The sequence below is a fragment of the Rutidosis leptorrhynchoides genome, chromosome 6 (assembly GCF_046630445.1).
Source record: "Rutidosis leptorrhynchoides isolate AG116_Rl617_1_P2 chromosome 6, CSIRO_AGI_Rlap_v1, whole genome shotgun sequence".
NCBI lineage: Eukaryota > Viridiplantae > Streptophyta > Magnoliopsida > Asterales > Asteraceae > Rutidosis > Rutidosis leptorrhynchoides.
In genome coordinates this window covers 179,315,921-179,340,498 of record NC_092338.1, presented here as the reverse complement: position 1 = coordinate 179,340,498, position 24,578 = coordinate 179,315,921, and the positions used below count along the sequence as shown (strand labels likewise).

General features: G+C 32.4%; 1 protein-coding gene across 1 annotated transcript; it reads right to left on the bottom strand.

Moving 5' to 3' along the window:
• Positions 1–18,846: 18,846 nt before the first annotated feature.
• Positions 18,847–20,470, bottom strand: LOC139851664 (3-ketoacyl-CoA synthase 1-like). The gene has a single exon (XM_071840761.1). It carries the CDS (start codon positions 20,436–20,438, stop codon positions 18,870–18,872), a length of 1,569 nt encoding a protein of 522 aa, XP_071696862.1. The 5' UTR covers positions 20,439–20,470; the 3' UTR covers positions 18,847–18,869.
• Between the last annotated feature and the right edge of the window lie 4,108 nt (positions 20,471–24,578).

The following is a 24,578-nucleotide window of genomic DNA, read 5'->3' as shown; positions in this document are numbered from 1 at the left end:
CTTCTTTATGTTGCATGTTAGCCGCTTTTTCTAAATCACGAAGTCCAATATTCGGATATATTGAGTCAAAATAATTTCTTAACCCATTGCGTAAAATAGCATTTGGGTTCCCCGCAATATATGCGTCAAAGTAAACACATCATAACTTATGGATTTCCCAATGTGATATCCCCCATCTTTCGAACGAAAGCCTTTTATAAACCAAGGCATTCTTGGAACGTTCTTCGAATGTCTTACAAACTGATCTCGCCTTAAATAGTTGTGCCGAAGAATTCTGACCGACTCTAGACAAGATTTCATCAATCATGTCTCCGGGTAGGTCTCTTAAAATATTGGGTTGTCTATCCATTTTGTGTTTTTATACTGTAAAATAGACAAGAGTTAGATTCATAAAAAAAATACTTTTTAATACAAGCAATTTTTTTACATATATCATAAAGCATAAGCACACTATATTACATATATTACACCACACGAATACAGCTATCTTATTCCGACTCGCTTGTTTCTTCTTCTTTGGTTTTGGTTCGTTTTGCCAAGTTTCTAGGGATATATGATGTTCCCCTAATACGAGCCGTCGTTATCCACATTGGTTTAGAAAAACCTGGTGGTTTAGAGGTTCCTGGGTCATTGTTACAACTTAAGGAATTCGGGGGTTGACGATACATATAAAGTTCATCGGGGTTGGAATTAGATTTCTCTATTTTTATGCCCTTTCCCTTATTATTTTCTTTTGCCTTTTTAAATTCAGTTGGGGTAATTTCTATAACATCATCGGAATTCTCGTCGGAATCCGATTCATCGGAGAATTGGTAATCCTCCCAATATTTTGCTTCCTTGGCGAAAACACCATTGACCATAATTAACCTTGGTCGGTTGGTTGAGGATTTTCTTTTACTTAACCGTTTTATTATTTCCCCCACCGGTTCTATTTCTTCATCCGGTTCCGATTCTTCTTCCGGTTCCGATTCTTCTTCTGGTTCCGATTCTTCTTCCGGTTCCTCTTCGGGAACTTGTGAATCAGTCCACGAATCATTCCAATTTACATTTGACTCTTCATTATTATTAGGTGAGTCAATGGGACTTGTTCTAGAGGTAGACATCTATCACATAATATCAAACGCGTTAAGAGATTAATATATCACATAATATTCACATGTTAAAAATATATAGTTTCCAACAAAATTTGTTAAGCAATCATTTTTCAAGTAAACACGGTCGAAGTCCAGACTCACTAATGCATCCTAACAAACTCGATAAGACACACTAATGCAAAATTCTGGTTCTCTAAGACCAACGCTCGGATACCAACTGAAATGTCCCGTTCTTATTGATTAAAAACGTTCCATATTAATTGATTTCGTTGCGAGGTTTTGACCTCTATATGAGATGTTTTTCAAAGACTGCATTCATTTTAAAACAAACCATAACCTTTATTTCATCAATAAAGGTTTAAAAAGCTTTACGTAGATTATCAAATAATGATAATCTAAAATATCCTGTTTACACACGACCATTACATAATGGTTTACAATACAAATATGTTACAACAAAATAAGTTTCTTGAATGCAGTTTTTACACAATATCATACAAGCATGGACTCCAAATCTCGTCCTTATTTAAGTATGCGACAGCGGAAGCTCTTAATAATCACCTGAGAATAAACATGCTTAAAACGTCAACAAAAATGTTGGTGAGTTATAGGTTTAACCTATATATATCAAATCATAATAATAGACCACAAGATTTCATATTTCAATACACACCCCATACATAGAGATAAAAATCATTCATATGGTGAACACCTGGTAACCAACATTAACAAGATGCATATATAAGAATATCCCCATCATTCCGGGACACCCTTCGGATATGATATAAATTTCGAAGTACTAAAGCATCCGGTACTTTGGATGGGGTTTGTTAGGCCCAATAGATCTTTCTTTAGGATTCGCGTCAATTAGGGTGTCTGTTCCCTAATTCTTAGATTACCAGACTTAATAAAAAGGGGCATATTCGATTTCGGTAATTCAACCATAGAATGTAGTTTCACGTACTTGTGCCTATTTTGTAAATCATTTATAAAACCTACATGTATTCTCATCCCAAAAATATTAGATTTTAAAAGTGGGACTATAACTCACTTTCACAGATTTTTACTTCGTTGGGAAGTAAGACTTGGCCACTGGTTGATTCACGAACCTATAACAATATATACATATATATCAAAGTATGTTCAAAATATATTTACAACACTTTTAATATATTTTGATGTTTTAAGTTTATTAAGTCAGCTGTCCTCGTTAGTAACCTACAACTAGTTGTCCACAGTTAGATGTACAGAAATAAATCGATAAATATTATCTTGAATCAATCCACGACCCAGTGTATACGTATCTCAGTATTGATCACAACTCAAACTATATATATTTTGGAATCAACCTCAACCCTGTATAGCTAACTCCAACATTCACATATAGAGTGTCTATGGTTGTTTCGAAATATATATAGATGTGTCGACATGATAGGTCGAAACATTGTATACGTGTCTATGGTATCTCAAGATTACATAATATACAATACAAGTTGATTAAGTTATGGTTGGAATAGATTTGTTACAAATTTTCACGTAGCTAAAATGAGAAAAATTATCCAATCTTGTTTTACCCATAACTTCTTCATTTTAAATCCGTTTTGAGTGAATCAAATTGCTATGGTTTCATATTGAACTCTATTTTATGAATCTAAACATAAAAAGTATAGGTTTATAGTCGGAAAAATAAGTTACAAGTCGTTTTTGTAAAGGTAGTCATTTCAGTTGAATGAACGACGTCTAGATGACCATTTTAGAAAACATACTTCCACTTTGAGTTTAACCATAATTTTTGGATATAGTTTCATGTTCATAATAAAAATCATTTTCTCAGAATAACAACTTTTAAATCAAAGTTTATCATAGTTTTTAATTAACTAACCCAAAACAGCCCGCGGTGTTACTACGACGGCGTAAATCCGGTTTTACGGTGTTTTTCGTGTCTCCAGGTTTTAAATCATTAAGTTAGCATATCATATAGATATATAACATGTGTTTAGTTGATTTTAAAAGTCAAGTTAGAAGGATTAACTTTTGTTTGCGAACAAGTTTAGAATTAACTAAACTATGTTCTAGTGATTACAAGTTTAAACCTTCGAATAAGATAGCTTTATATGTATGAATTGAATGATGTTATGAACATTATTACTACCTTAAGTTCCTTGGATAAACCTACTGGAAAAGTTAAAAATGGATCTAGCTTCAACGGATCCTTGGATGGCTCGAAGTTCTTGAAGCAGAATCATGACACGAAAACAAGTTCAAGTAAGATCATCACTTGAAATAAGATTGTTATAGTTATAGAAATTGAACCAAAGTTTGAATATGATTATTACCTTGTATTAGAATGATAACCTACTGTAAGAAATAAAGATTTCTTGAGGTTGGATGATCACCTTACAAGATTGGAAGTGAGCTAGCAAACTTGAAAGTATTCTTGATTTTATGTAACTAGAACTTGTAGAATATATGAAGAACACTTAGAACTTGAAGATAGAACTTGAGAGAGATCAATTAGATGAATAAAATTGAAGAATGAAAGTGTTTGTAGGTGTTTTTGGTCGTTGGTGTATGGATTAGATATAAAGGATATGTAATTTTGTTTTCATGTAAATAAGTCATGAATGATTACTCATATTTTTGTAATTTTATGAGATATTTCATGCTAGTTGCCAAATGATGGTTCCCACATGTGTTAGGTGACTCACATGGGCTGCTAAGAGCTGATCATTGGAGTGTATATACCAATAGTACATACATCTAAAAGCTGTGTATTGTACGAGTACGAATACGGGTGCATACGAGTAGAATTGTTGATGAAACTGAACGAGGATGTAATTGTAAGCATTTTTGTTAAGTAGAAGTATTTTGATAAGTGTATTGAAGTCTTTCAAAAGTGTATAAATACATATTAAAACACTACATGTATATACATTTTAACTGAGTCGTTAAGTCATCGTTAGTCGTTACATGTAAGTGTTGTTTTGAAACCTTTAGGTTAACGATCTTGTTAAATGTTGTTAACCCAATGTTTATAATATCAAATGAGATTTTAAATTATTATATTATCATGATATTATCATGTATGAATATCTCTTAATATGATATATATACATTAAATGTCTTTACAACGATAATCGTTACATATATGTCTCGTTTAAAAATCATTAAGTTAGTAGTCTTGTTTTTACATATGTAGTTCATTGTTAATATACTTAATGATATGTTTACTTATCATAGTATCATGTTAACTATATATATATCCATATATATGTCATCATATAGTTTTTACAAGTTTTAACGTTCGTGAATCACCGGTCAACTTGGGTGGTCAATTGTCTATATGAAACATATTTCAATTAATCAAGTCTTAACAAGTTTGATTGCTTAACATGTTGGAAACATTTAATCATGTAAATATCAATCTCAATTAATATATATAAACATGGAAAAGTTCGGGTCACTACAATATGAGCACCGCTTATCATCCTCAGACGGATGGTCAGAGTGAAAGGACCATTCAAACGTTAGAAGACATGTTGCGAGCATGTGTTATTGATTTTGGTAATGGGTGGGATAGATATTTGCCGCTAGCTGAATTCTCTTATAACAATAGTTATCATGCGAGTAATAAAGCCGCACCGTTTGAAGCTCTATATGGTAGAAAGTGTAGGTCTCCTGTCTGTTGGAATGAGGTTGGGGACGCTAAACTCACAGGTCCAGAAATTATTCATGAGACTACCGAGAAGATCGTACAGATTAAGGAAAGATTGAGAACCACCAGAAGTACGCAAAAGAGTTATGCTAATAAGAGAAGGAACGATATTGAATTTCAGGTCGGTGATCGTGTTATGTTGAAGGTATCACCTTGGAAGGGCGTGATACATTTTGGTAAAAGGGGAAAGTTGAGTCCTCGTTTTGTTGGACCGTTTGAGATTATTGAGAAAGTTGGACCAGAGGCTTATCGTTTGAAATTTCCACAAGAACTCAGTGTTGTTCATGACGTTTTCCATGTATCGAATTAAAAGAAGTGTTTGGCCGAAGCCGATGAGACTATTCCTCTGGAGGAACTTCATGTTGATAAGCAACTACATTTTATTGAGGAACCTGTTGAAATTATGGACCGAGAGGTTAAGACTCTCAAGCAGAGCAGAATTCCTATTGTTCGGGTTAGATGGAACGCCAGACGGGGCCCCGAGTTCACTTGGGAGCGTGAAGATCAGATGAAGCAGAAGTACCCGCATTTGTTCCCAGATGCTGAGACAACCCATGCACCTGCTTAAATTTCGTAACGGGAAGGTACTGTAACGACCCTACTTTTTCCGTTATCTTTTACCGTTAATTATTTAACGACCGTTAACTGTTATTCATGCCACGTCATTTCTATGACCTATATTATTATTTTTGTAATAGTATATTAAGTATTATGTGTTAAATGAATATTTTTATTCATATTTTTAATCGTACGTTTACACGAATCGTGGATTTCTATCCGGCGAATCTTTTCGGTTTTTAAACCAACGATCGAGCTTTTGAGATTTTAAATCCTAATTATTTTAAAATATGATATTTTAATGTCATATATTTATATATAGTGTTTATATATATTTTTCGTAGCGTAGTTAATATCTCTCCGATTATTTAATCGCTTATTCGTGTTTTCGCGTTTCGGGTTTCGATCGGGCGTTCGGGCCACAAGGATTTTATCACTTTATCAAATTGGCCCACAAGTGGGGCGCACCCCATCCCAATCGGTCGAACCTCTAAGGGGGGGAGTGCCTTTTCTCCTTTCCATTTTTTTACACAACACTTTACTTTCCTAAACCTAATTTCTAATTTTTGCTCTCTTTTTCCCTCTCCCTTGTCCCTTGGCCGTCGCAAACCATCACACCATTATCATCATCCTTCAACAAAATATTACTTGGATCATTAAATCGTTTACACAATCGGATTCCTCATTCCGTTCTCTACGTACTCATATTAATTAATTCTTGATTAGCGTATAAACCCTAACCCTAGCTTTTCAATTTTTCTTATATTTTTTTTGTTTTTATATGTTATATTGATAGTATGATGCTTATATGTTATTGTATTGTTGATTGTATGCGTAGAAGTGCTCATTAATTCATGTGTTCGGTTTGATTGTTTTGGGACAGCGGTTTGATTGTTATTTTCTGTATATATAACTGTTATAAAAGTGAATTTAAAGTGTTTATATGAGTTCCTCTCATCAATACATTAGTTTTAGACTCCGAATTCATGTCATTTCGATTCCCGGAGCTCTAGATATGCTTAAAATGGTGTTTTGTTGAGATTAAATTGTGAAAACGAATTGGTACAGGTATGGTCCGACTTTGTGATCATATTTGGAGTCTTTAGGGTGTACTAGTGTGTTAGGATTGATTATTGGATGAACTTTCATGTTCGGGTCATCGAAATCCGAGTCACGGATCACCCGGTATGACTAAAACATATTTTTAAAAGGATTAAAGCTACAAGTTGATTTATGGCTGTAAGTCACGACTTGTTTGCTATTCTTGGGGTTTTCTTGAGCAAACTAATGTGTCGGGTGGGTTGGTTAGGCGAAGATATATATAAGACTCGCCGAAAACTGATTCCCGGGGCTCAAGTTATGACCCGATGAACTTTTAATTAAAACTTATGGTTAATAATTATGACTTATGATATAAATAATGAATTTCATTATTAATAAATTACTTATGATATAAAAAATAATTATTTAATTTAAGACTTATGATACACATATTTATTATATCATTTATTAATTACTTATGACTTAATTAAACATTTAATTAAACTTATGATTAATAATACTTTTATTATTAATGAAAATACTTATGGTAAGTATTAAACTTATATTATAAGATTATTGTAATAAGACTTATAATAAGGATTAATTAATTATTTAATTATTATAAGGCTTAGTTATTATTTAATTATAATTTAATTATTAAATACTTATAATTTAATAATTATAATTAGAAACTTATGATATGATTAATAATTCATTATTAATTAATAATACTTATGATATGATTTAAAATCTATTATTAATTAATAATACTTATATTATGACTAATATTTAATTAATTAATTAAATACTTATGTTATATTAATTATATCATTTAAACTTATGTTAACTTTAATAATTCAATTTAATTCAATTTAATTCAATTCAACTTATGTTATGACATAATTATACATATATAACTTTAAATAACGTTATAACCTATATTATTAATATAACTTATACCTTTAAAATTAATGTTGACTATGTTTGACCAAGGTTGACTTTTGAGTTGACTTTCGGTTGACTTTGACTTTCAGTTGACTTTTGTTGACTTTCTAATTAAGAAAACTTTCCTAACTTATAAACTTTTCAAAAATAGCAACTTTCTAAATATAGAAACTTTCTAAATTTGGAAATTTTCCAAAAATAGAAACTTTCCTAAAATAGAAACTTTCCAAAAATAGAAACTTTCCTAAAATAGAAACTTTCCTAAAATCGAAACTTTTCATAAATGGAAACCTGTTAAAAATAGAAACTTTCTAAAAATAGAAAGTGTGTGTCCGTACGCTGTTCCGATCAAACCGATGCATGTTGAGTGTTGTTATATGTCTACTTGCAACATGTACAATAGCTATCATACTAAGACTTGACCTAAGTTAGTTATTTATATCGACTTGCTTTATTTATAGGTCGGCGTTGTGATCATTCCTGATCACTTTACTTCGTTTTTTGTTCGCATATTTGTGTGGTTACTTCGTTTGCTATTAAGGTTGCTATTAAGGTGAGTTATAGTCCCGTTTTTACATACTTTTCAAAGTATATTTTTGGGATGTGATTACATGCATTTTATTTTACATTTAGACACAAGTGACAATTAAATTTAAATTATTCGTTATGAGTTGAACAAAAATATTCCCTAGTCTAGTAACTGTAATCATTGGTTTCTACTGGTGAACACGAATCCTACAGATAGATCTATCGGGTTTGACAACCCCATTTCGAGCTAGTCGCACTAGCATTTTATAATCGGAATGTTTAGTACTTCGTATTTTGTTGTAGATACACTTGTTCAGTGTATATTATTATTGTGTTTGGCAAGGGTAAATAGAGGGTTAAGTGGTTACCAGATGGCTCATTGATAATGGAATAATGTTTAATGTTTTCTAACATTTTAAATCTTGTGGTCTAAAGTTTATTCAATTATTTAAACCTATAATTCACTCAACATTTTTGTTGACAGTTTACTCGCATGTTTTCATAGGTACTTGAGTTTGTTTGATGCTTTCGCTATGTTAGAAAAGTCTGCATGCATTTGGGCAGATTTTGTTAAACATTTATGAAACTTTGAACTTGCATTCTATTTTGGGATAATTTAAACTTGTGGGTTTTGTTGACAATGTTTTAATGTCAACTTTGGTTATTAATAAGTTGGGTTGCTTAAACTACATATTTTTGGTATATTTCCTTTTTAGGAAACTTTTTGAATAAAAGAATGCAAAGTTATTTATTAAATTCATTTAAAGTTCGATCAAGCTGTGGGATCAAGTGACGAAGCCGTTAAGTGTTTTGACGGGGCCATCACACAAATTGACTTCTATATATTGACATCGTCGACCAAATTTTCTGGCTTCATCTATGGTACTATCAAAGATTGAAAACTTCCTGCTTAGGGTGAGAATTGAACTTGGGTTGCATAAGTTAGATCTCACCCCATACTCCTAAGCAAACCTTTCGGTGGTTAAATTATTAAATCATTGATTAGTAGAAATAACTATATCATTGTTTTATCAAATAATATTAACCAATTCAAATCATATTATGAATAGAAACTAGCTGCCTCCCGTTGTAGCCTATTAAATTGGTTTAATAGGTGATTTATTACTAAAATAAAAGGTAAGTTGAATATGAATGATTGTCGAAAAAGGTCGCTACCATTGAACTGGGAAATGTCATATATTTTGATTTTTAGCTCCGATTCAATCACCGTTTTTTTAAATAATGTATTTTTCAAGAGCTATCCAATGGAAAACTGCCAAAGGCAGTTTAAAAAAATTTATTTTTTGAAATTAGGCCTCCGTGACCATTAATTTTGACACTTTTATTTGTTTTGAACTTTAGAAGAGAGTTTGACTCATCGTAACTTGCTACATTTGATTCTAATTTCATAATTCGTCGAATTTATTACGAATATAGAGTAATTCTAAAATTTCCAATGATTTTGAAGAAAATATAAAAATCATAAACGACTGCCTTATAAAGCAGCCGATTGCCTCACGGGGTAGCCGGCTTTTCCTTGCGGCGTCTGGCCCCCTAGCTAACTCACCGGGTAGTTAGACGCTTTACCATAGAAGATAAACACCTAGCTGCCTCCCGTTGTAGCCTATTAAATTAGTTTAATAGGAAGTTTGTTGCTAAAATAAAAATTAAGTTGAATATGAATGATTGTCCAAAGGTCGCTACCATTGAACTTGGAAATGTCATATATTTTTATTGTTAGCACCGATTCAATCACCATTTTGTTTTTCAAAATAATGTATTTTTCAAGACCTACCCCTCGGGAAACTACCAAAGGCGGTTTCCAAAATTTTATTTTTTGTAAATTGGGCCTCTGTGACCATTAATTTTGACAGTTTTATTGGTTTTAACCTTTAGAACTGAGTTTGACTCCTCGTAACTTGCTACATTCGATTCTAATTTCAAAATTCGTCGAATTTATTACGAATATAGAGTAATAGTACTAAAAAATTCCCAATAATTTTGAAGAAAATATAAAAATTACAAATGACTTCCTTATAAAGTAGCCGACTGCCTCACGGGGCAGGCGACTTCTCCTTGCGGCGTCTGGCCGCTTAGCTGACTCACGGGGTAGTCAAGCGCTTCACCAGAGAAGATAGACACCTGGCTGCCTCCCGTTGTAGCCTAAAATGTCTTGCGTTACAGGTATATATGAAGAACTATTCACAGTTAAGCTTCATCATGGTGGTCGTTTTACAAACTTTCTTGATAGGAGATATGTTGATGGTAGGATTACATATGTTGATATTCTTGATATTGAGAGATTTTCTGTAATTGTTATTGGGGTTTTATTAGAACAATTAGGTTATGATGGTTTTGCACCAAATATTTACTACTTTTTAAAGCCTGAGTATGAATTGGATAATGATTTAGAACTCTTAGGTTGTGATCAAGATGTTCTCAATTTTAGTATATATATGAAGGAAAATAGGGAAAAATCTAATTACATTGAACATGATGTACTTACAGTAAACCCATTTTTAAGTCCTAAAAAACCTCTCGTGTTAGAGGAGATTGTGGATGAAGTAGTAGGGCATAAAAAACCTAGTAGAAGCAGTATATGTAGTGAAAGAAGTCGTGGCATGACTTCGAGAAACCTTTCTTTGGAATGGCCTGAAACACATCAAGTTGAGAGTCAACAAAGTGATTTAGTGGATAATACTCAACCAATGTTTAATGAAGATATTGTAAGTGAAGATGATGTTCATGTTCATGAACCACATGATGACACACTTAAGGGTGAAGGTATTTGTAACACCGTACTTTTTTTATATCACAGCAGAAACATATTATATTTATATTACAAACCATAACTTAGTAATTAACTAAACCATAGTTATTACAGTCAACCAGGTGTTACGTTAACTAAAAAGCTTTTACACACATATAGGTATCAAAATACTGACATTAGAGTTATGCGTATCAAACATATCAAACAGAAAAACTTCTCCTAGTACCTGGCATAACATCCTATCCTGAAAGGGAGGAAATGTGGGGGATTAGCACAGGGCTAAGTGAATGGAAACATCCTAACAATTATAGGCATCTAGCATCAAGCTAAATACAATTGCATAACACAACAATTAAACAACCAATACAATATCAAAAGGACCGGCGGCTTGCAGGCCATCAACTACTAGCTAATCGGGCTAGGGTTTATCGATAGTTCCTGTTACTGGCTCCTTCGTATAGTAATCCAAATGCAGGGGATGCGTCATTCAAACTATACTACACGAATAGTAACACTTGAACCCAACCTCACTATTCAAGGTTGACCTTTTGCTCTGCTTCACTATTCAAAGCCAGTTGTCAACTTCACTATTTAAAGATGACAATACCCATGTGCACATAATCATCACAAACAACGTAGTACGTTATATACTATCAATATCAGGCTTAACATGGCAGAAAAAAGTAGCATAACCCGCTACTACATACATATAACAGTTAAGATAGTCCTACTCACCTGATGAACAGCAAGAACTCAGAAGTCTTATATTACCTGATAATATCTCAAGTTAGCACATATCTAATCAATCATATCATCAATTCATACTCTAAACAACTTCATATAGCCTAATATATTCATATATGACATGATTACATGGTTCCCCATTCAATTGCAAGTAACACACGCCTGTAAAATGAGACATACACGCTCTCATATCATTTTGTCCCAAATTAAAGTTTGATTTAGTGTTTTAAAACTTACCATTGGAAAGTAGACCTTATATGTTTTCAACGGTATTTTATTCATCAAAAACGAAGTTACGGTTTGAAAGTTACGGCCAAAATGAGTTTTGCAAAATGCTGACAATCTGCAACCGCACAGATTCACCTGCAACTGTACGGATGCATCTATATCAGTACGATTGCATCTGTAACTGTACGGTTGCACCCAAAATGGCCCGAATACATCCTGTATCCGTACAAATGCATCCTGTATCCGTACAGATGCTGTTCATCATCACCATGTCGCTGTTTTCGTGATTTTAAGCCCAAAATCTCGTTTTTGTACTGTTTTGACACTACAAATTACTTAGAAAACATACATAACTCATATACAAACGTTTACTAACATCAATTTGACATAAACAACACTTCAAATGCAATTTTTGATTCAAAAGCCACTTTGACACAAAACGAATAAAATCACTGATTTTAACTCGAATTTGAACATGAAATCACTTGTGAAATACCTTATGAAGTTACTGAAATTACTAGACATGATTTCCAGTTAAAAACGAGATCAAGAGCAAGTTTGAAGATTAGGGGTTGAGGATTTGGGAGCGTTTTTAATAGTTTCTAAAATAATAAACTAAGAAGAAGCATGGTTTGTTTTAAGGTAACGGGGTTTCCTTCATTGGAAGGAAATATCTTCCGTGTGTCACATTCGTATTTATCAGTTTTCAAAAATACGAAACACCTCATTAAGTGGCCCAAACGACGTCCAATTTAAATAAACAAACCTGTTCCGTGACCCTTGTCACGGGCTGGTCTCAACTATATAATTAAATAATTATAAACATGTAATTATTAAAATAACATATAATAACACGCAAGGGCAATTAGGACAATTGTGATGACCTGGGAATTTTTGATCAAATTTAAACTTAATCTTGATATGATTTCGACACGATGAGCAAAGTCTGTAAGGTTGAGTCTCAAAAAGTTTGAACTGTTTCGTATATTCAATTGACCTTCGACTGCTCTCGACGATTCACGAACCATTAATTGTAAATAGATATGTGTGTATGGATATGTAAATAATAATTCGAAACAGTTGAAGTATTATATGTGTTATTATTAAAATATAATAAAAAAATAAAAATAAGATATTATAATAATTAATATTTAAAAATATATGTCTATATTTAAAGAATATTACAAATAAATGTTAACTGTTTGGGAGCTATAAATTTTAGGCTTATTAAAAATGTATTTAGGATCTATTGGATTAGTTTTAACAATTAGTATTTTTACTTGGGGTTGGGAGCTAATAATTAATTTAATTTTTATTTAATAATTGTAAATAATTAATGATAAAATTTTTATACCTTAATGACTAAAATAAATAAATAAAATTTATGTAAAGATTTGGGATTTTTCTGTGTACTGGTGTCCGCCACTAGATAACAGCGCACCACGATATAGTGTCCAAATTTAAAACTATGGGCGGCTGAACTATTTCACATTGTGGATCATGCGATTCAATTATTATATTATAATTGGATTAATTTAGTGCATGGATTTGTATGTATGCCCATATGTTAGATATATTTATTGATTTGGAGATCACAAACTAAACTTTCGAAAACCCGACACCCACTCTCAATTCACTTGTACCTTTCTTTCCTTCCTTCAATCACCAAACCACACCACACGATATTATTGAATTGAGATTTTATTAAATTAAATTTACCAGTTTTACTTTATCAATTCAGTTACACATCCATCTCACAATTCACGTGATTGTTAATTCATATTACTAAAGTTACTAGTGTTTTCTTTGTCCACTATCTAATCTAACTAATCTATTATTTAATATACATACATATAAACATTATGCAGAGATAATCAATCATAAAACAACTTTTCTATTAGACACTATTTAAGTAAATTATGATATTAGATTATTTTAATTAAATTATAATATATTTATTATTAATTTGTAATGTTAATTAAAAATAAATAAAAAAGGCAGATATGTATAATAAAGTTGGTTCATATCACTGTCTTCTTTATTTTTTTTTTGTTTTATTCTGCTCGTGACCCTCTCAATACCCATTTGTATTATATCCATTCGATTATCTGATTTTGGGAAGATTATTAATCGAATCTTTTTCCATCCTCTTTACCAAATATACATCACACCCATTTGTCTTTTTTTTTTAAGAATTAAACAGAAAAATAAAATAAAAAGCTTGGTCCCCTCTGTTTAGCCAAACCGTGAATCCAACATCTCAAATTCTATTCTTAATTCAAAAATCGATAATAGCAGAGGTGTTAGGAATCATTTAATAGACTTACCTGCAAATTTCCAGTCCTTAATTCTTCAAATGGATCAAGAATTTTCGGAGTCAAATTTTATTTATAAAAAGTCAACGAAGTGTTCTTGGAGAAATTCGAGTTCGTATGAATGTTTCAAGTTCAATTGATGAATTCAACAGTTTCTAAGATTGATTTATAATGTATTTTGTGTTATAAATTCTTTCTAATACGATCTAGAAAATGAAAATCATTTTTTTTTCTCTTATTCAAACAGCGACGGGAGCAGTATCTATATTTTTTTTCTTTTTCATTTATCTTTGATAATCATTAACACCCAATAAAATTCATGGTTGTTTACAAGTTGAAATCGAATTCATAAAATCGTATATCAGTTTTGGGATGGTTGTTGAATCCATGGAACTTTTGAAGAAAGGGGAGGATAAACAGTCAGATAGATATTGGATATATAGTTAAGGGTTGTAATATTAATCAGAAGAGTAAAGGTAGAAGGATGGTGTGAGGGTGGTGTTGGATTTGAGAGGTCTCGGGTTCGAGTCCGGTGATGGGCATTTCTTTTTAGAACGAATCTATTAAAGGGTATATTTTTTCCTTTCTTTTCTAATTATTGTTATTATTATTATTTGCTATTATTATTGTTATGTTAATGGTTATAATTATTATTATAAAAACGAATTATTATTATTATCATTAATAGAGTTAAAATCATTATATAATTAATAATATCATTTTTATTAGTATTATTTTGAATATCATCATAATTAGTAATAATGTGATTAATAAGATTATTGTTATTATTATCATTTTTGTTATTATTATGTAATATCACTGAGTATTACTAGTATTATTATTATCATTATTTTCAGTGATATAATTATGACTATTATTATTATTATATTTATCAACAACAAATATATGTATTATCACTATTATTAGTTTTATTATTATTATGATTGTAATTATAATTAATATTGTTAATGTATGTATTATTATTCTTAACATGATTAGGATTATTGTTTGTATCATTTATTAGTTATTATGATTATTATTATTAATCTAAGTATCATTATCATTAATATTAGAATATTAGGAGTACCCTTTTTCATTAATTTTAGTATTATTAATTATGAATACTACAAATTCTATTTAAAACTATAATTATTATTAAACTTACCATTACTATTGAAAATGCTATTTTTGCTAAAACTTTTATTTTTACTTTATCATTACTAATAGAATTACCATTTTTACTAAAATTACTATTATTATTATTCTTGAACTAGTACTACTACAATTAATAATTTTACAAAACAGACGATATATAAATATATAAATACAGATATATTTACTAAATAAAGTATACTAATACTACATAAAATTTCGTTTTAACTAGTAACATTAATTAAATATCAAATAAGTATCACAATGTAAAGTAAGTATTAATAAAATTATATATAAAAGAACATTAATCTTAATACATAAAATAATAGATATACACTTGTTTGATTACGATTATTTGTTTTAATATAAATACAAATGATATAGGTTCGTGAATCCGAGGCCAACCCTGCATTGTTCAGTTGTTCAATATAGTCATATGTATTTTTACTACAAAATACATTAGGTGAGTTTCATTTGCCTTTTTATCCTTTATATTTTTGGGCTGAGAATACATGCGCTGCTTTTATAACTGTTTTACGAAATAGAAACGAGTAAATGAAACTACATTCTATGGCTGGATTATTAAACCGAATATGCCCATTTTTATTCTGGTAATCTAAGAATTAGGGAACAGACACCCTAATTGACGCGAACTCTAAAGATAGATCTATTGGGCCCAACAAGCTCCATCCAAAGTACCGGATGCTTTAGTACTTCAAAATTTATATCATGTCCGAAGGAGGATCCCGGAATGATGGGGATATTCTTATATGCATATTGTGAATGTCGGTTACCAGGTGTTCAATCCATATGAATGATATTTTTGTCTCTATGCATGGGACGTGTGTTTATGAGAAATGGAAATATGAAATCTTGTGGTCTATTAAAATTATGAAATGATTATTTATGTTAAACGAATGAACTCACCAACCTTTTGGTTGACACTTGAAAGCATGTTTATTCTCAGGTATGAAAGAAATCTTCCGCTGTGCCTTAGCTCATATTAGAGACATTACTTGGAGTCATTCATAACATATTTCAAAAGACGTTGCATTTGAGTCATTGAGTTCATCAAGATTATTATTAAGTCAATTATAGTAAGATATATTACGAAATGGTATGCATGTTGTCAACTTTTGATGTATTGAAAGATTGTCTTTTCAAAAACGAATGCAATGTTTGTAAAATGTATCATATAAAGGTCAAGTACCTCGCGATGTAATCAACTGTTGTGAATCGTTTATAATCGATATGGACTTCGTCCGGATGGATTAGGACGGGTCTCTACAACAATTACCACTAGGCCCAATGTGAGGTTGTTACACTATTGATAGTGAAGATGATGCTAATATTCATGAATTACACGACGACATAGTTGAGGGTGAAGATATTGTGGGTGAAGGTGAAAGTAATGTTTTAGGATGAGGATAATAATATAGTGGATGTGAATATTGACATGAATGACTTCATGTAACTTGAATATTGACAATGATGGTGAGGACCCAGTGGTCATACTATGGGCAATGATGTGTTTTGATGATTTTGATAGTGATGGGCTAGATTTCAATAGGAAACAAAAAATTAAGGAATTAAAAAAATAAAAGTAGAAAGAGGTGTAAATAGTGACATTCTTTTACCTTGGTCACAAGTTTGCTAGTGCAACCGATGTTAAAAGTTATGTTAAACTACATGCAATTGAAACTATGAGGGATGAAATGCAATATAATGTAATTACCCTCACATGAAATGCACATGAAAGCTGTAAATGGAATCAATTTAATGTCTATGAGCAAATTGGACTATCCATGAAAAAAGAGCAAAGTAAAGGACCAAAAATGTTAAAAATTCAAGTTTGAACTATTGGTGTATTTTTTTGCAATCCACAAGGACCATCCGTGTAATTTTGTCTTTTTTTTTTTAAAGTATCTAACTTGTGTAAGAAAGATACTTAATCCTAACTAGTTTGGTCAAATTATATACGGACTTACGGAGTAATTTTTTTAAGACCGCATAATATACAATTACCCTGATTTGTTTTTTTTTTAATAGATTAATGGAATTCTAGCAGTCGATAGTTACAAATTCCAAACTCTAAAGTTTTAACCATGCAACTAAAGTACTAAACAACTTCAGTTACTCTGAATTTGTTAAGGCACGTAAATATGACGGATTTTCGTTTCATTATCTTTGTATCTCCTACCCTTTCGTTAATTTCTAATATATCTTAGCGGTTAAAAAAAAAAATATTAAACAAATTATAGTTTTCAATATAAACATTTGCATAAGAAGCCATTAGCCCATTAATAAAATTTAATTTAACAAGTTCAACTCAAGATTCAAAAGATCATTTTTATATTTTATCCAAATGAAGATAAATCTTTAAATATTTACTATTCCATGAAACTAAAAGACTGTATTAATACTAGTAGTTATTTAGCTTGTTAATTATTAAAAGAAGTTAAAACATATGTACTTAAATTTATCTTGTTTTTACATCCATCAAAATTAACCATAGAGATAACTATCATCAATCAACAAATTGTACCACTCTTTTATGCCAAACTACCTCTTAATAACATACCTTAATTGGATATCCAAAATATTAGTCTTCGGGACATTTGGTCACAGTTCGATATCCAAAATATTTATTTAATTTTTGGCCGACAAAATTGAATTTTAGTGAACCCCCTAGTAAGGCACTAGGAAAGGGAACCAAACATATAAGATACAAGTTACAAAGGCTTTAAAATCCATTCATCCCGACTGACGAAACATTTACTACGGTTACAAAACTAATAATAAGAAAAGTTACGAATCGAATCGAAGATTGTGTCCTTCGATGAATGGTCGCCAAACATCTAATTGTTCCGGTATTTTCAAATGTGCCAAAACAAATAGCCACGATCACAAATAACTTGTCTTTGGAGCTTGATGATGCGTGCCAAGATTCAAACCATTCATTCCATTCATTAAGCGAAGGTAGATCGATGTTTATCCAAGATTTCAATTTCCTCCATAACTCGCGTGCTAAAACGCAACCAAATAAAACATGAGACACGGATTCCTCCCAATGGTCACATGTTATGCATCTAATATCCATTATCTCTAAGCCACGACTCGAACGGTTACTTCTCGTTGGTAATTTTCCCACGCAACTCTCTATACAAAAATGTTAAGTTTTCGTGGAAGAGTTTCAAACAAACAAAATTTAATCACAAACTGAGGAAGCATCGCATTGTCTATAAACTCAAGCGTTGAACAAACTTTATAAAGCACCATCATTTTCAATATCCCAAATCCAAGAATTATATTTCTTGTTACTTATTTTCTTATTCTTATTTTTATTACTAATGGTTATTTTGTTATTAATAATAATTAATAATTAAATACAGACAAAACTTAAAAAGGAAGCTTTGTTAAACCGGAAAACAAAAGAATACGTGCTATTTCCTATAACCCAGTAACAGTAATATTCAAGAGTTTAATAAAATAAATTACACAAATATCAAAATACATTTGTAAACTTTAAAGTAATATTCAGATGGATAAAAGAAATTTGTTCAAAAATCACTCTTAGTGATTTCATTTTTCCACCATCAAATATACAAACATCTAACATTTGTAACAATATATAATCTTATAACAATAACAATACCATTCCAATTCCAATTACAATTACAATTACAATTAACAATTAACAATAGTGATAATGATAATAATACCAAACTCCGTAGTATATATATCCTGAATAGGGCCACTTGAACCTTTTTAATTTGGCCCTAAACTGGAACCTTAACCGGGTACCGATGAATCGAGTCAGCCCATGGGTTCTCTTTACACCCTGCAGGTATTGCCTTCAACGCTCTCCAAACCGCACTGTTACATTTAAAACCCGACCCAAATGCAATCTGCCAAACACGGTCCCCTTTCATAACACGACCTTTAGCTTCCGCATACGATAATTCATACCACAACGAACTACTAGACGTATTCCCAAATCGATGTAACGTCATCCTACTCGGCTCTATATGTCTTTCAGTTAAATTCAAATTCTTTTCCATTTCATCCAACACGGCACGTCCACCCGCGTGAATACAAAAATGCTCAAACGCGAGTTTAAAATCAGGAATATATGGCTTCACTTTCATTTTAAACACTTTTCGCTTCACAAGTGTTAAAAAAAACATCAATTGTTCCGAAAAAGGTAACACTAAAGGTCCCAAAGTTGTTATATTTGTCTTCAAAGCGTCACCAGCAACTGCCATAAGTTCTCGAGCTAGCGAAACTCCAACGATGCCTTTATCGTCTTCTCGTTGATAAACACAATTGTAACATTTATCATCCGCTCCTTTATGTGTACGGACAGTGTGTACTAGCTCGTATTTCGACCTTTTTCTGTCTCTTGATTTGTTCGACAACAACATTGCAGCTCCACCCATACGAAAAATACAGTTACATAAAAGCATTGATTTTTCATTGCCTGGATACCAATTTAAGGTGATATTTTCCATACTCAAAACGACAGCGTATGAACTGGGGTTTGCTCTTAATAGATTCTTTGCTAAATCGATTGAAATAAGGCCCGCACTACAGCCCATACCACCGAGGTTAAAGCTCATGATATCGGGTCGAAGTTTGTAATGGTTAACGATCATTGAAGAGAGTGAAGGTGTAGGGTTAAATAAACTACAATTAACGATTAAGATGCTGACTTCTTGTGGACGAATTTTTGTTTTAGCAAATAACGAGTCGAGCGCACCAAACATGACAAGCTCGGCTTCAGACCGAGCTTGTTTCATGTTAAGTTGGGGCGGCCGAGCCGTTATTCCTTCTGGGAGATACGCTTCATCTCCAACACCGGATCGTGACGCGATCCGTTTTTGGAAATGTAATGTTTCCGGTTCAAAAAACCCGGATTCTTCGGACATTTTAGTGAACCCTTCATTTGACATTTTTCGGTCTTCTTCGGGTTTGTAACAAGAAAAGTCTACCAAGTAGACAGGGGCAGGCCTTTTGGCCCAGTAAACCCCTGTCAAAAAAAGTAAGACAATGCCACCACTGGTGGCCGTGTCTAAATTTGTGAAAAGTAGGATGAAACTATCGAATTTTAACCCGGTGAGTTGAACTAAAGTGGCTATAAATAACGGACAAATGATAACGAGCATAAGAAGAGTGGCCGTGTTACAAGAATAACCGTAACCGAGCTTAACGTATTTTAGTTTAACGGATTGTAAGAAATCGGGTAGCTTTCGACGAATTTTGATCACAACGGAATTAGTTGAGTCTTTAATGGCTAACTCAGCTGTTAACCTCTCTTTATCCATGTCTACTGTACTATTACGATCCATGACTCAAATGTAATAAAAATAAAAAAGTTGGTTTGAATATATGTGTGTACGTAGTTTTGTGAAGATATATGATAAATGTTGTACAAGAATTATGTATATATTAGGGTTTGTGTGAAATGATTGAGAGAAACAAGAATAAGAATTGTGTTTGGGAATAGGAATTGGAATGAGACTTATAAAAGGGAATGGTTTTGGGAAAGTGTATGTAGAAGATTATAGGTAGATAGGGTGGGCAGATGATGGATGGTTTATTTCATTAAATGGCTGCCCATTGGAGAGGATAGCTCAACCACCTATGGAAAACTTCAACATTGTATCTATAAACAAATATATTACTCCGTATGATTTACAGTATAAATTTTTATTTATATAGTAAAACTTCAATTTATGTTATGGTTTAGTCAAACCCATTACTCAATCTAATTACATTGTATATCCGTATTATATCCGTATTTGATTCTCCGTATTAATTGTAATTGTAAATATACTAAATGAATAAATTTTGTTTTTTTTTTTTTTGAAGGGCAGAAGGATTTCATTAAATTAAAGAAAAGAAGGTTACAGAGGCATTTGAGAACATGCCTTTCAAAAAGAGAATAGACCGAAGCAAAAAAAAAAAATAATAATAATAAAAAGAAACTATATGCTACCAAGACTACTATGACAACTGACAACGGTTAACCATGATCGCCTATTTCTCTTGGATTTAAAAGCCAACGGTGCCAATCAACATATGATTTTCTTGCGCGTTTCGATATCCACTCAAAAGATTTTGTTTGAATTTCATTGATGATGTTAGGGCCATTACTTCCTTTGCCTTTGAAGATGTGTTTGTTTCTATTTTGCCAAATAAAATAACAACCCACCCATTTTACACCTTGCCAAAGAGAAGAATAGAGACCCGAGCTATCATTCGATCGACAAATGTCTTCAATGCTTTGAAAACTGTAGTTACTTAGATTCCACCAGACTAGTAAGCGCTTCCACACATCCTTTGCAATCGGACAATGTAGAAAAACATGATCAACCGACTCTAGGTCACCATCACATAACGATTGAATCAAGATCAACACCCCGCTTATCTAACTCAACTTTAACCGGAATTCGCTTTTGTCTTAAACGCCATATAAAGATCTCTACTTTTTTCGGGATCAAATGATTGAGTAATGTTCCTTCTTGCGAATTACCACCTTCATCAAGCAGCTTTTGATTGATAATGGAAGAAAGGAGTTTGGGGGAAAACATACCATTACTCTGAAGGTTCCACTTCCATGTATCGATATTGCCTTCATGAAACTTGAAACCCTCTAATAGTTTTTCCAACTCCTCAAGTTCTGACTTAGTTCGACCACAAGGCTCACGAACCTAAGCCCATAAACACGACCGAGTATCTCCTGATTGAAACAGTCGGTCCTTAACAGAAGCGTTGTGATATGTTTCAAGGTGAAATAGTCTGGGAAAAGTGGCCATCAAAATGTGATCTTCAAACCATCGGTCCTTCCAAAACAAAAAATCGTCACCCGAGCCAAACACTTTCAAGAAAGAGTCAGTAAATGGAATATTCAAGCCATTAATGTTGAAACCAGCTTTTATAATACCACCCCAAACCGAACGCGAGTTATTAGACGATGAAGGAGATTCACCCAACCCCCCGTCCCGACCATAAATACTTTTTATGATTTGAACCCAAAAAGCATTCTTTTCAATCCGGAATCTCCACCACCATTGGCCAAGTAGTGCAAGGTTTTTTGATTTTAAGGTCCCAATATTTAACCCCCCACCCTTATAAGAATTTAAAATTTTGTCCCATTTTACCCATGATATATTTGAGTTGTCACCCGACCCGCCCCAAAAAAATTTATGACGCAAACCTTCGAGTAAGTTGATGACACACGATGGGGCACGGAATAGGGAGAAGGCGTAAAGCGGTAGACTACGAAGCACCGATTTGATTAAAGTAAGACGACCACCGAACGAGATTGTTCTTGCTTTCCAATCCGATAACCTAGTTCGGAACTTATCTATAAAAGGTTCCCAATCGGTTCGTTTTTTCATCGATCTTCCCAACGGTAACCCAAGATAAGAGAATGGAAATTCACCAATTCGACAACTTAGATAATTCGCCATTTGCTCAACACTATCCTTACTAACCCCTATTCCATAAATGCAACTCTTTGAGAAATTGACCTTTAGGCCCGAAAACACTTCAAAGCACTTTAGGAGTTTGAATAAGTTGCTAGCATTCTTTTTACTCCATTCTCCAATGAAAAGAGTGTCGTCGGCGTATTGTAAATGAGAAATAATGACATTGTCTTTTCCCACTTCCAATCCCTTATAAAGGTTGTTATCTAATGCACTTTTTGTCATAACATTTAAAGCTTCGGCCGCAAGTATGAAAAGATACGGGGATAAGGGGTATTGTAAATGAATAAATTTATACCAAGATACACTACTAGAAAAATTAGGACGGGCGAAGAAGGATTTTGCGGCACACTAATATCGCGCTAACAGTGGCGCTAAACGACAAACCTTTTATTTTTTCTTACTAGCGTTTCTATCCACTGAAGAAATTGTGGCAAGAGATTGTCGAGGTGTCGCCACAAATGTTTAATTTTATTTTCTTTTTCATTTTCTTTTCGTTTACTTACGGTCAAACGTTGAAAAAAACAGCCTTCATTTTATTTTCCTCTTCCAAAATAGACAATTTCCCACAAGACTTATTGCAGTGTTTTCTCTCGCCGCTAAGGGGTGGTAATTATTATTGTTGAGGTTATCTGCTAGAAAAATGCTACGAACCAGGTTTCGAAGAAAGTCGGAATTTCAGGCTTTGAATCTTCAAATACAGCTAAATTCTGCTTTTCAGACTGTAAGTATTTGCGGAGAGGATCGCCGTTGGGTATCCTAAAAATTTATTTTTCTTCTTGCAAACGTATTTAAGGCAATTGGTGTCACAAAAACCAAGACGAAAGAACCAATCGAAAAAATTATTTAAAAAATCTAAGTTTTTTATTCGCCACAAAAGCTTGTCACTCAAAGTAAATTGTTTTCCTTTTTTCTTAAAAAGAGTGGGTCCCACATTACATTGCTGCAATACTTTGACACAAAAGACTTAAAATGGTGAAGTGCTATCTCGTCGCAAAAAGCAATAGCGACAAACATTGAGTGTTTTTGCGGCGTTTTTTTCGCCACAAAAAGGTGTTTTCTCTGTAATGAATAAACTTCAGTTCATGTTTTGGTTTAGTTAAATCCATTACTCTGTGGGCTTGATAACTCGTAAAAAGTCGCATTTTACCTACATTATCTATTCAATTTTAGACGAGAAACATATATATGTGACTTAAAATCCCTTTTTATCAGTCATTTTGAATATCTCGGAAAAACGAATCCAGTGGCACAAGAATAAAAAAAACGGAGTTATAACGAGGAAACCAGAGCCAAAACAATAAACGATCGGAAACGTACCCAAGAATATGTCATACCCCGTCCAAAATCTTCCGAACGAATACAATAACATATGGTACCATCGCGATGAACTGACTTCTATATGCCATGAACGACTCCATGTAATATCTTTAAAATGAGCAAATGCACAGCGGAAGATTTCTTTCAGACCTGAGAATAAAGATGTTTGAAAAGTGTCAACCAAAAGGTTGGTGAGTTCATAGGTTTATCATAAAACAATAAAATTCCTCATTTTGATAGACCACAAGATTTAAATCCTGCATGGTACAAATGGACCCGAATCCTATACCCACCTGTAATGTACATGCGATATCTTTTAAATACAGTACACCTTTTTCGTGTACAAAATCATCTTTCATAAATCTTAGTAACCGTACACATATCTTGTGCACAAAAATAACATACACATAACCTGTGTATAAAATCATTCTCTCGATACATAACATTCACTTTTCAATTGGTGGCAATTATCATGTCCACTTAATTCAATGGTGGCAATTATCATGTCCACATAATTCAATGGTGGCAATTATCATGTCCACATAATTCAATAATAATCCGCAGAACTTCAGTCTGCATAATAATTCATTCTAGGAATATTTTGCTTGTGTCTATCCCGTCAAACATTTATAAAAGCATTTCATGTATTCACAGTTCAAAATATATTTCAAAAGCATT